Source organism: Marmota flaviventris, chromosome 5 (assembly GCF_047511675.1).
Source record: "Marmota flaviventris isolate mMarFla1 chromosome 5, mMarFla1.hap1, whole genome shotgun sequence".
NCBI classification, from domain to species: Eukaryota; Metazoa; Chordata; class Mammalia; order Rodentia; family Sciuridae; genus Marmota; species Marmota flaviventris.
This window is the reverse complement of record NC_092502.1, coordinates 9,791,270-9,803,925: the sequence shown is the minus strand read 5'-3', so window position 1 is coordinate 9,803,925 and position 12,656 is coordinate 9,791,270. Positions and strand designations below refer to the sequence as shown.

Below are 12,656 nucleotides of genomic sequence, written 5' to 3'. Positions count from 1 at the left end.
CTGACTGCCTGCCCCTCCCAACCCGCAGTGGCTCCTCCCGTCTTCTCCCTTGAAAGAGGACAGCCATCTGCACACACTAGACCACACACAGGTGCTGCACACCTCACGCGCACGCACGCTCACACACGGGGGCCCGGCAGGCCTGTCTGCTCAAGCCACCCCCCATGCTGGACGGGTCACCTGCCTCATCCCCTCACCCGAGCTCTCTGATTCCTCCCACAGTCAAGGGTGCAGTGAAAGGAGACACCTCCACTCTCCGCCCACCAGGCAGTCAAACCCCGGTCTCCCCGTCTCCCTGTGAAGTCCATCTCCTTGAGCAGAAGTCGTTTTTAGTTTTCGGGGTGCAGAGAGCACAAGCTATTGAGCTCTGTTTGGCGTCATCACGCCTGGATGGGAAGGGGGGCGCCCACCCGGGCTCTCCCCCGCACTGCCTAGCCCTCAGCGGGCCACCTGTTTGTGGTGGTTCTGCCGATGGTCTGGCCTTGCTATTGGCAGGTGCTGTCCCTCTGGGGTGGCTGCTCCTGCTGCCTGCAGGAGGGACAAGCAGTACTTCCTCACAGGCAGGTGCAGCCTTCTGGCTGGAGTGCAGGGTCTGGACAGAGGCCTGATCTGTGTGGAGGGGTCATTGTCATCCTGCATGTGGGGCAGCGAGGACGCACTGGCTGTCTGTGCTGGGAAGGCCCGAGTGGCAGAGCAGATAGCGCTGTGGCCAGATTCCGGCTGTGGGCTGAGATAAGTCCTCTCGGGCCTCAGCCAGCCAGTGGGAGGACTGGCTTCCGTTTCCCAGGTCAGACCACCTGCTGGGCCTCTGTCCTCTGTCCCCTATGCCCAGGCCTCTGCAGAGCTGTTCTCTATGCAGCTTGGAGCCAGAATGGCATCTGGCCCCTGCCTGTCAATCAGGTCTCAGCACAGACGCTACCAGTTCAGAGAGTCCCTCCCGGCCAGCAGTCCCCACTCATAGGAACGAGCCCATTTCCCCCCTGCACGTGCCAGCCTGGGAAATGACCTGTCCCTTCAGTCATTTGTTGCTCTTGGTTGTGGCTCCAGCAAAAACATAAGCCCATGAACTGGGGGCTCTGCCTTGCCCACTGTCTGTCCCCAGGACTCAGCCTGTGCCAGTAACCACCAGGTGTGTGAGCCATGCTAAGGAGTGATGAACTGTCACACCTGGACATCACTTGTAGGAGCAGTTGTCAGGTGGCAGTGTGGTGATGGGGGACCTTGGACTCCAGAGTCAGGCTCCATCACTCCGCAGCACTGGGAAGAACTTGGAAGTTGCTAACCCCTAAGCCTCAGTTTCTTCATCTGTAAGATGGGAGCGTCCCCTCCACCTCTCGCAGGGCCTTGCCATGAGAATCAGCAAGGGGGTGTCAAGGGCTCAGCCCGTGAGTCGTGCTGCGCAAGTGCCAGCCCTTCTCTTCCTTCTCCTTTGCGGTGTCAGTGGCCTACTTTGGGAACAGTTCCCATGGCCACACCTAGGCTGTTCTTAGGCAGAATTGTGTCCTGTGTCATGGCACTGAATGGTGTGCGACTCACACACGCAGGCTGCTGGTTTAATTGTGCGGTTTGGAGGTGCAGCGAGAGGAGAGCCCCTGCCCCCAAAAAAGACAAAAGAAAGCGCAGCTCCGAAGCTCATCCCACTGGTGGGGTGCAGAGGAAACCAGGGGGCCCTGTGTTGATGGTGTTGGAGGGGCGCAAGGAGCCTGTGGTCTCCAGGAACCCTCCGCCAAGCCCGCGTGTGCCTGCCTCTAGTGGGCATCTGGGGAACTGCATCAAAGCTTGTGAGCCTTGGGTTCTGCTAGAGGAGAGCACTGGAAAGAACCAGGACAGCTGGGAGAGACCTAGGGAGACGCTGCTGCCGGATCGCTGTTCCGAAGAGTGAAGACAGGAGCCAGTCAGCCCTGGCCGTGGGGCAGGGCGAGGACATCCTGTGTCCCCATGTCCTGGGAGGCCCCATCAAGGCCTGGGCAGTCAGGCATGTTGAGCACCTATTGTGGCGAGGTGCTGGGGACATGCGGGTGAGGACACAGGCTCCCTGGGGCTTGGGTTCCTTGCCTTGGCCTTGAAAAGATGTCCCTGAAGCTCACTCCTTGGAGAGCTGCAGACTCCCGTTAGAGGAAGACAGGCGGCCACATACAAACCCCTGTCTGCAGTCAATACACAGGAACGTGAGCCAGTCCCGTGTGGAAGGTGGATGTGGTGGTGACCGTGAGGTTTCCCTATGACAGCCGAGTTTTGCATAAGTTCTAACAAAGACAGTACAGGTCTGATCTGGGTAAGGCATTCATTCCTTCCGAGTTTAATGCTGTGCGCATTTGGGACACTGTATGTCCAGGGTGGTCTTGGGCTCCTGGATTAAATGCTGAGACCCACCCGTGGCCCACTGACCCAGCTCTTCACAGGTGAGGTCTTTCGATCCCAGGGCATCCTCACACTCTGGGCTGAGAGCCATTAGACACAGGTGGGGCTTCCTGGGTCCAGCTCCAAGGCTGCAGGGCTTTCCCCAGGTTTTCTGAGGGGTTGGCCTGATTCTGTTCCTTCTGGAGACTCCGCAGGGCCCGGGAGGAAGTGTGCCAGGCTGGACCCCATCCCCACCAGTGAGTCCAGGACCAGGCCTGTACTGGCCTGGTGAGTCAGGGCTGGAACCCCAGGCCTAGGTCTCCGTGTTGTCTTAGCCCCATGGTCCCAGACCTGGATGCCTCTCCTAGCATCCCAGAAGGCCCAGGAGGATTCTTTCTGCCCTGGAAAGACTGGTGCCTCAGGGCTGCGGCTGGGTGCTGGACCCTGGTGACCTCATGCTTCTCAGTAGCTGATTCACCCGCTCCTCCATTCACGCTGGGCCAGCAGCTTCCATCCGTTCATTCATGCAGCAAGCATCTGCTGCCATCTGACCGTACCAGGCCCTGTGCAGGGCTCTGGGGAACAGCAGATGAGTGAGGCCAGGTCCGGGCACCTCCCCGTCCGGCCTGTGGGGGAGGGGCCGGAGTTGTGTCAGCAGGGCAGGGCAGGGCTGAGGTGGCAGGATCCAGGGCCAGTCACTGACAAAGGGGAAAGGAATCGGCAGCTCGCGTCACTGGGCTTTTCTGGTTGGCAAGCTTTTTCTTTTGAAAACTAACACTCAGTTTGTTTTCAAGTAAAACTATGTGAGCAGCGCCCGCGGTGGAGTGGGGTCTCTCTCAAACCCTGCCTTCCTCCCCAGGGCCAGGCTGCTCAGGGCTTCCTGGGATCTTTCTAGATAATTCTTACAGGTGCCCACACACGTGAGAGAGAATGTCTCCTCCTGTCCCAGCTCACGGAACGTGCTGTATGCCCTCTTCTGTCCCTTGGTTCTTCTCACTGCCTGACTCCTCTGGGAGTCTACCCTCCCGGCACCCACTCTAGAGGCTGCCCTATTGATAGACATTAGGCAGTTCCCAGAATTTTAATATTATGTACAGTTCAGGAGAACATCCTGATGGTGGACTCTCAGGTCCCTGGCATCCAGGGCGGTGCTTGGTGGTGACACTGGGGAAAGAGCCCCCTGCAGTGCCAAGGTGTCAGGACTAAAGGGACAGAAAGAGCTGTCAGCCAGGCAGTGCCCATCCCCTGCTTCATCCTGCCCGTGCTTCCCCAGCCCTGGCCTCCCACGACTACATCCTGAAGATCGTGCCCACGGTTTACGAGGACAAGAACGGCAAGCAGCGGTACTCCTACCAGTACACGGTGGCCAACAAGGTGAGTGGGCGGCGGCGGCCAGCCGTGGTCGAGTGCGCCCTCTGCCGGCAGAAGGCGGAGGTGGCGGGCGGCTGCGCCCTGTGATTTCTGCTGATTTCTTCCAGGCTCCTGGGGCGAGGGGACCCTCCCCCCAGGCTTGACTCTGGGTAAAGATGAAAAGACCCAATCCTTGCCATCGTGGGGGTCTCAGAGTCCAGGGCATCACCTAGAGAGACAGAGCAAGCAGACTCCCTTGGTCTCTCTTCTCATAAAGCCACTGATGCCATTTGGGGCCCCACTCTCATGAGCTCCTCTAAACCTCCCAGTGATCCCACCTCCAAACACCAACAACATATGACCTAGAGGGACACATTCGATAGTAGCATCTCCTGTGACCCTCAAGTTCTGACAGCAACTTAGCGACGCAGGACATGGTTGTGGTCTGAGCAGGAAGAACAGGGGTGCTGGACCACACCCAGTTCACGTCACCACCAGCTGTGTAACCTGGGACCTGCCATGTCAGCTTTCTGTGCCTCGGTTTACTCATTTGTCAGATGGTGACGTCATAGGACTGCTGTTCAATGAGGCGGTGTGCAAAAGTGCTCAGCCACGGAGAAGGCCTTGGGTCAGTGACGACTACCGTGGCTATTTTTTGCTCCTTTTCTCTGTCCGCAGCTCTGGCTGTGACCCAGGCAGACACAACCCCATCAGCTCTCCCCCTAGGAAGCTGCTGTGTCTTGCTCCAGGCTCCTGTCCCCAGGCCTGGCCAGTGCCCAGGGCCAAAACAGCTTTCTCAGCGTGCCGTGCGACCTTGGCCCCAGCCTGCCCTCAGCAGGAAGTCCGGCCCTCTCCCTGTTATCCCTGTGAGCAGTGCGAGATGGGGGTTGGAGGTCCCCCAGTTTAGGTCTCCGTTTGCTGTAGATAGTGGCAATAGCCCAGAGGTGCCCTGCACCCGAAGTGCCCAAACTGGAGATTCTACAGGTCGTCATCCCAGGCCCTTAAGAGTTGAGATGGGGAAACCAAGGTCCCAAGGAAGGGAGGAGCTGGCCCAAAGCCACTCTGTAGGTTCAGCCCCTTAGCACCTCTCTGGTCGCAACATGCACATCTCAGGAACCCTGAGGCAGACAGGGCCTCTGGCTGTCCAGGTCTGCAGTATCGGGGACGGCCGGGGTCTGCCTCCTCCCGCAGGCTGCAGACTGAGACCCTCTCTGGGAAAGGGGCTTCCTCCCCTCAGGGACCCAGCACCTACGTGTCTGGGCTGCCTAGCCCACCGTTGTTGAATTAATGCAAGGTTCTGCATGGCTCAGAAGTTCTAGGGGGAAATAGCCTCTATTCAGCCTGAGCCACCCAAAATCTCTTCCTTTTCCATCTCTGCTTTCAAATTCATATTTCAGTTCCTGTGCTGCTTCCCGGTCATGTGGTCCATTTCCCACAGCTTAAGAGTCAAAAATGTCCCCCAAGGCTGCCATCTGGGTGCAATGCCAGTGGCAGAGTCCAGGGCCTGGAGAGGGGGCCGGGGAGTTCTGCTCCACGGGGAACAGGAGAGGCCCTTCCCCAGGACTCGGGGACCCTCTGGCAGGCAGCCCACCGGGCAGGTTTGTGCTTCTGATTCTCACTGCGGTCCCCTCCCTACTGCAGGAGTATGTCGCCTACAGCCACACGGGCCGCATCATCCCTGCCATCTGGTTCCGCTATGACCTCAGCCCCATCACGGTCAAGTACACCGAGAGGCGGCAGCCGCTGTACAGGTTCATCACCACGGTGAGTAGCCGGGCGCCGGGCGCGGGGCTGCCCTGCCGAGGGCGCCTGCCTAGGATCGGGGCTCGGCCCCCAGGACAGGGAGGACGTTGAGCGCGTCCACAGCAATGGCCCTCCACCCGAGCGCACTCTCCAGGAGGACGCCTCCCAAAGACCTCCATCCAGCTCCAAGAGGGGCTGCTGGTTCCAAGGGGTTTGTTGGTTTATTTTTTATTTCTACATTTATTTTTGTGGAAATTATTCTTAGCAGGGTTTATCCTTTTCTGTAGGCTTTGTTTGTTTGTTTGTTTGGTACCGGGGACTGAACCCAGGGGCACTCAACCTATTCTGTATTTTATTTAGAGTCAGGGTCTCCCTGAGGTGCTAGGTTGCTGAGGCTGGCTGTGAACTGGCCATCCTCCTGCCTCTGCCTCCCCAGCTGTTAGGATCACAGGCGTGGCTACCGCACCTGGCTTCTGTGTAGATTTCACAATGAAAACCTGGACTCATTTTTTCCATGCCTTATTTCTGGGTATAGCTGCTCGTGGGTCCAGGTTTTCCTCCCTCCTCCCTCCTCCCCCTGCCATCGTCTCTGCCTTGCCCAGACTCCCTGGGGCAGCTTGGAGCTGACGTCTGTTTTCTTATGTGCTTAGTACTTCTAGTAGGTACACAGTTTCTGGTCTCCCATTCAAAAGGTCCTTGAGGATAGAACGTGAGGTCACAGTGTCCCACTTCAGCCAGAGGCTCAGGTGTTCGGGAAGCTGGAGTCACAGAGGTGGAAGAGGTGGGCTGATTATCCCTACCTCGCAGATTTGGAAACTGAGGCCTATAGGTAAATACAGCATTGGAAGGCCCTATCTGTACCTCTTCATGCGTATTTGTGTGTGTGTGTGTGTGTGTGTGAAAAATATATATATTTTTTTTAAGAGTCAGACTCACTGTGTTCCCTAGGCTAGTCCTGAACTTTTGGGCTCAAATGATCCTCCTGTCTCAGCCTCCTGAGTAGCTGGGGCTGTAGGCACATAGTACTGTATCTGGCTTCAGACTTTTCATAATGGTTCAAGATCAGGGTCTAGTCCCTGTGCTTTGGTTTCCTGCTGTGACTAGGTCTATATTAATCAGGACTTTGACAGAACCTGTGGAGCTGGCTTCAGGGGTACTAGGCTTCGGGCCTGGCTGGATCCAGCTACAAACAATGTCAGGAATAGGTCTCTCTCCATCTTGTGATCTGCTTTTCTCCATATTGGCTTCATTCTCAAATAGAATAGGCCGGCAAAAAAATAAAATGCCTCTTCCCTGGTAATTCCACCCAACTCTCAGAAGAAGAGTGCTTTGGTTGACTCAGCTCGGGACCCCAGTGTCCTTAGAGGTTGGAAAATGGAGTCCCCTGGTTGGCCAGTCCTAGGTCTTGTCCCACCCTAGAGCCAATGCCATTCAAACCACAAGGACAAAGGTTGTGCAAGATGGGACTCGGGAGGAAAATCAGGGAGGGCAGGTCAGTACTGGGGGGGACAAGCGGTCAGATGTGCATGACAAGGTGTCGTCTTCTAATCTGTGACACAGGAATCACAATCCTTGCTCTTGCTACTCCCCAGGGCCCTGTGGGACCCAGGGAGTTCATGAGAGGGGACGCTCTTTGCAGGTAGGAAAAGCTGATAGGTATGACATGCCCTTCAGAACGGCTCTCTGCCCTTTTTGTTCCTTTTTCTTTATACATGTACTTTTTTTTTTTGCATCACAATTCTTATTACACATATATACCACAGTTTTTCACATCTCTGGTTGTATATAAAGTATGTTGACACCCAATTCGATTCTTCATACATGTATTTTGGATAATGATGTCTATCACATTCTACCATCCTTGCTAATCCCCTGCCCCCTCCCTCTCCCTTCCACCCCTCTGCCCTATCTAGAGTTCATCTAATCCTCCCATGCTCCCCCTCCCTACCCCACTATGAGTCAGCCTCCTTATATCACAGAAAACATTCAGCATTTGTTTTGGGGGGATTGGCTAACTTCACTTAGCATTATGTTCTCCAACGCCATCCATTTACTTGCAAATGCCTTGATTTTATTCTCTTTTATTGCTGAGTAATATTTCATTGTGTATATAGGCCACATTTTTTTTTATACATTCATCCACTGAAGGGCACCTAGGTTGGCTCCACAGTTTAGCTATTGTGAATTGTGCTGCTATAAACATTGATGTGGCTGTGTCCCTGTAGTATGCTGTTTTTAAGTCCTTTGGGTATAGACGGAGGAGAGGGATAGCTGGGTCAAATGGGGGTTCCATTCCCAGAATTCCAAGGACTCTCCATACTGCTTTCCATTTTGGCTGCACCAATCTGCAGTCCCACCAGCAATGTATGAGTGTGCCTTTTCCCCACATCCTCACCTACACTTATTATTGTTTGTCTTCATAATAGCTGCCATTCTGACTGGGAGTGAGATGAAATCTTAGAGTAGTTTTGATTTGCATTTCTCTGATTGCTAGAGATGATGAGCATTTTTTCATATATTTGTTGATTGATTGATTATCCTCTCCTGAGAAGTGTCTGTTCAGGTTCTTGGCCCATTTGTTGATTGGGTTATTTGGTTTTTTTGGTGCTTAGCTTTCTGCCCTTCTTTGACTACACAGAAATGACAGACTTCCCTTCAACAAATGGCACCAGCCTCAAAGCTGGGACTCCACGCGCAGATGGGGGAAAGACTGTTGCCACACGTACAAGGAAGGAACCGTCTTTAGAATCTCTATACAGAGAGCTACGGATTATTAGAAAAAGTTACACAACCAGAGAGAAAAACAGGGACGTAACTAGGCTGTGGAGTTCTAGACCTTGGAGAAATGAGATTCAAACCAACAGACCCAGGTGGCCCCTGCACACAGGGGACATGAGAAACCTGCCTCTCATTAGAGATGGGAGTTTGAAGTAGGGGCTCCATATGCCACTCGTACCCAGGTAACTTGTCACAGCCACCCTGGAGGGACACACACAAGCCCTCTGACCCCCATCAGGGGATCTGATAGCAAATGATTTCGCCCAAGGTCCCACAGGCTAGCATACCCCAAGTGGGTCTGGGTGCTAATAGGTATTCTTATTCTGCTCCAACTGCATGCCCAGATTAGGCCAGATGCCAGGGTACACATGGGTGTCCTGGAAAGTCCATCGGGAGTGACTTGCCCCTCAGGGACCCTGGGGTCTGTAGCACTGACTGGCTGAGAAGCCTCCCATGCCCACCTCTCACCGTAGAGCTGAGGAGGCTTTTCCATGTCCCCAGCCCGTTCCTCACACACCGAGAGCAGCTGAGGTGCTGGGCCCTCAGATCACTCTGCAAGTGGCTGAGAAGTGAAGCCACTTCACTTGTACATTCAACATGGCTGGATTTGCCACACGCAGGGCCCATGCTGGGCAGGGACAGCTGAGTGGCCATGAGCCCTGCTGAGCCCCAGGTGCAGGAGGCAGCTCTGCCCAGTGACACAGGGCCCAGGGGAGGCGCCGATCCCACTGGAAGCCCCCGGCACTGGGCCTCAAGGGCAGGTGAGAGGGCCCAGGGAAGGGCCCTTGCGGGGACCATTCAGTCTCCTCCACGTGGACAAACCCCCTCCCGGGTCAGGCGAGCCACTGTCCTTCCCAGAGCTGGCATTTCCCCATAGCCACCTGGGAAGATCTCCTCCCCCACCCAGAGAACAGTCCTCTCCAGGACTCCTTGTCCCTCCTCCTCCCTGGGCCACCCCACACCTGCACCTTCCACTGGGCCAATGAAGCCTGGGCCTGGGGCCGTGCTGCCCCAGGCACCGCCCGTCAGTGTTCATGGGCCTGGGGGTTTCTGGAGGCCCCAGGCTGCCATCTTGGTTGCCAGAGCAACCGTGGGGTCAGCCCTGATGAGCCAGCCGGCCAGTGTCCCTGGCAGATGGCGTCATTGTGGAGCTTCAAAGGCCCTTGTCACGGGCCAGCAGATGCTGGGATGACAGGAGGGCACACGTGCTCCCGGGAGCCCTCAAGGGCGGGTGGGGCAGGGAGGAGGGGGACACCTGCTCTCCTCCCCTTTCTCCCTTTTCAAAGCAAACACTTGCGTGCGAAGCCTTCGAGTCCAGGTGGGGGGCCTCTGCAAATAGCCCCTTGGAGGGGCTGCTGACGGAGGGGGCTTAGGCCAGGGTGTCGTCATGTGGCGGCTGCAGGCCTGCAGGAGCAGCTGTGGGTGGCTGGAATGAGGGGCAGGGCGCGGTGTGTGCTCCCTGCCACCAAGGGCCTGCTGAGCCCGGCTGCCCCCAGGGCTCCTGCCTGCAGAGGACTGGCAGACCCCCACTTGAACCTCCTACTGAGCCCTCAGCCAGGCTGTCCCCAGCTCCCCGCCTGGACCCCACCGACCCCACCGTGCCTTACTCAGGCCTACACTGTGTTCTACCAGAAAATTCTGCCACCAAAGGAATAAAGAGATAGTACTTGACGACATGCAAGGGGCTCCCTCCCACACACACACACTTGTCCCCTGCCACCTGCTTTAGCCCCTTTTCTGAGATGGCTACAAGTGGCCCATGATGACAGATTGGATGGCTTTGGACGTGTCAGATCTCTTTGCTTGTGTGGTTTGTTTTATTTTAGGGGGAACACCCAGAAGTCATAGCTGTGACAGTTGTGGCCCACCAAAAAGTGCCAGATGCCACTCACGTGCTCCTGTTGAATGGCCCGTGGCACCTGGTATCCTGCAGAGCCAGGGGACCAGGGGGTTTTGCTGGAGTACGCTCTGCCCACCAGCATGCTCCCTGACACTTTCCTCACTGGGAAAAGAGCCCCCCCAAGATTTAGATTGCATTCCTTAGTCGCCAGGTCCGATAATGGCCTGCAGGCCTGATTTCCCTCTGTCCCCAGCGTCCAGCATGGGGGCTGGCCTGGACACAGGTGCTCACAAATACACAAGAGACAACTGCTTACAGAAGTAACTATCGAGTATCCTTATTAAATACCTACTGTATGCAGGTAGTTTCACAAGGATCCCCTTTGACCCCCCACCCCCAGATGATGCTGGCCATGTGTTGCACGATTTCAGCGGAAGCTCAGAGGATGCAGAGGCGCATCCAAGGTCACCCTGAAAAGAAGACGCTGTCCACCGAGGCTGGGTGGCTTCCGTCTTTCAGGTCCCATTCCCTGTCTTTGCTTCTTTGGGTTTCTGTGTGCATTGGCCTGAAACAAAAGGTAGCAGCTAGGGAGGGCCAGCAAGGAGGGGCGGCCTTCAGAACTAACCAGAGACTGACTTAGAACTGAGAAGGAGGCCTAGGGAGCAGGCAGGGGAGGACGCGTGCCCTCGCCATCACCAGGCCCTGGGTCCATTCCCAGCCCATGTACACACATGCGCTCGCACACACACAATAAACAAGGTTTTAGTCACCAAGGTTGTGTGAGTTGACACTGGAGCAGGGGCACACTGTCCACTCTGTCCTCTGCCTCAGTCTCTCTGCTCTCCAGGCCTGGCACAGCGCAGGCAGGTTGTACATAGGTAAGTAACAAAGATCAGACGGATGGTGGGCGGGCCTGGCTCTTCTTCTCCCAGGTGTCCTCTGTTGTCTGAGTAGTAGAACAAAACCCGCAGCAGGACTCACTGATTGAGGCCTACGCTGAGCAGAAGCTTTGGTTCAGATCCTGCTGGGGCGTCTGAGCTAAGCCAGGTCTCGCCGCAGGTGTAAACTGGGGACAGGTTGACCCACCTGGGCCCGGAAACAGAATTGGAGCCCCTGGCTTTCCTGTGCCCAGTTCTGAGGTGGAAAGGGAGCATAAGACAGAGCAAGCTCCTTCGTAAAGAGGAGGCTCATTTTTAAAGTTATGAAGCTTCTTATTTCCTAAGCTGCAGGTGGGGTCCCTTATTCCAGGATATTTGGTGTGCAAACCTCCTTCTTACAGAGAAGGGTCTCCTGTAGAAGCCCCCTGTCCAGGGGGAGAGGCACTGAGGGTGTCTACGTGGGAGTGAGCCAGGGAGTGTCACAGGAACAGCAGCCCCCCCACACACACACTCCCAGACCCCGGTCTGGTCACCTGGATTTGCTTTGGTAGTTCTGTGACCTTGGACGGGCTGGTCCCTCTCTGGTCCTCTTGTCTCCTCATCTGTGAGAAGCGGGCACAGTTGCCAGGACTGAGTAAAGAGGCCAGGAAAAAGGGTATGCAAGGCCCAGCACACAGAAGGTGCTCAACCAAGGAGTTGGGAGGAGGGTGGGGACTGAAGCCATTATAAAGGTGGCAGAGAGGGAACCCCACTGTTCCCCCTGGGCCAGGGGTGAAGGCAAGGGGTCTGGCAGGGTGACGTGACTGGGCGGAGTCAGCGTTCCTTCCGTGACAGTCCCCACCCCTGTCCTCGACTTGGGTGTCCTCATGGAGGCTCCAGCCTGTCTGCCGCCGGCAGCCTCTAATGGGACTCAGGTTCGTTATTTACTTCCTCAGACTCTGACTCTTCCGCAGGCTGGGAAAGCCACACTGACTGGGGAGGACAGGGGATGAACAGTTCCTGGCACTCAGGTCACACCCCGGCTGGACGGCTGTCCCAGTGCTGATGGCAGACCCTGTTTCACAGACGGGGGAAATGGAGGCTCGGGATGCCAACCTGCTGTCCTTTAATTTCTGACAGAGGTGGCCCTTCTGGCTCAGCAGCCCCGCCTGTGCCTGCCTGTGCCTGCCTGTCCCCCGCCTTGGGGCCAGGTGGAGAGAGACAGCAGCCGGTCGTGTGAGGGGCCAAGGGAACAGGCATTCGCGTGTGTATCAGGCAGTGGACACTCACTCCAGCCCCGCCAGCCCTGAGAGGCACTGGAGCCAGGGGAGCATGCAGGCTCTTGGTGACAGGAGCAAGCCCGGCCATCTCCAGGATGGCGCAGCACCCGCAGGGCCCAGGCTGTACCTGCCCGGCCCTGGCAGCACCCAGATTAGGTGGGCGAAGGGTGCCCCCTGTCCCTGTGGCATCAGCACAGCCCCCAGCCCCAGCTGGCAGGAGCCAGTGAGGGGGAGTTGCCGCTGCCCTGCCCCATGCTCCCCAGGGCCCCCCATTGTGCATTTGCTCACTCTGCCCCCATCTCGCCCTCTGCACCCTGAGAAAGGCCTGTTCTCCTGACCCTTCTGTGTGTAGAAGGTCAGCAGACTGTGGGAACTAGGTCGTGGGTCATGGGGCATCTGCTCCATCTGCAGTTATGCTCACAGGGGGGATCCTGCCCATCCTGCAGGCAAGGGAGATGCCAGGTCACC

At 56.5% G+C, this 12,656-nt stretch overlaps 1 protein-coding gene across 2 annotated transcripts in view; it reads left to right on the top strand.

The window, feature by feature from the left end:
- Ergic1 (endoplasmic reticulum-golgi intermediate compartment 1) overlaps positions 1-12,656 on the top strand; it is a 74,658-nt gene that overhangs the window by 56,263 nt on the left and 5,739 nt on the right. For both annotated transcript variants that reach the window (XM_027938722.2, XM_071611986.1), the window contains 2 exons: positions 3,614-3,714; positions 5,332-5,454. In XM_027938722.2, coding sequence (XP_027794523.1) covers positions 3,614-3,714; positions 5,332-5,454 — 224 coding nt within the window. The remainder of the gene's footprint in view (positions 1-3,613; positions 3,715-5,331; positions 5,455-12,656) is intronic.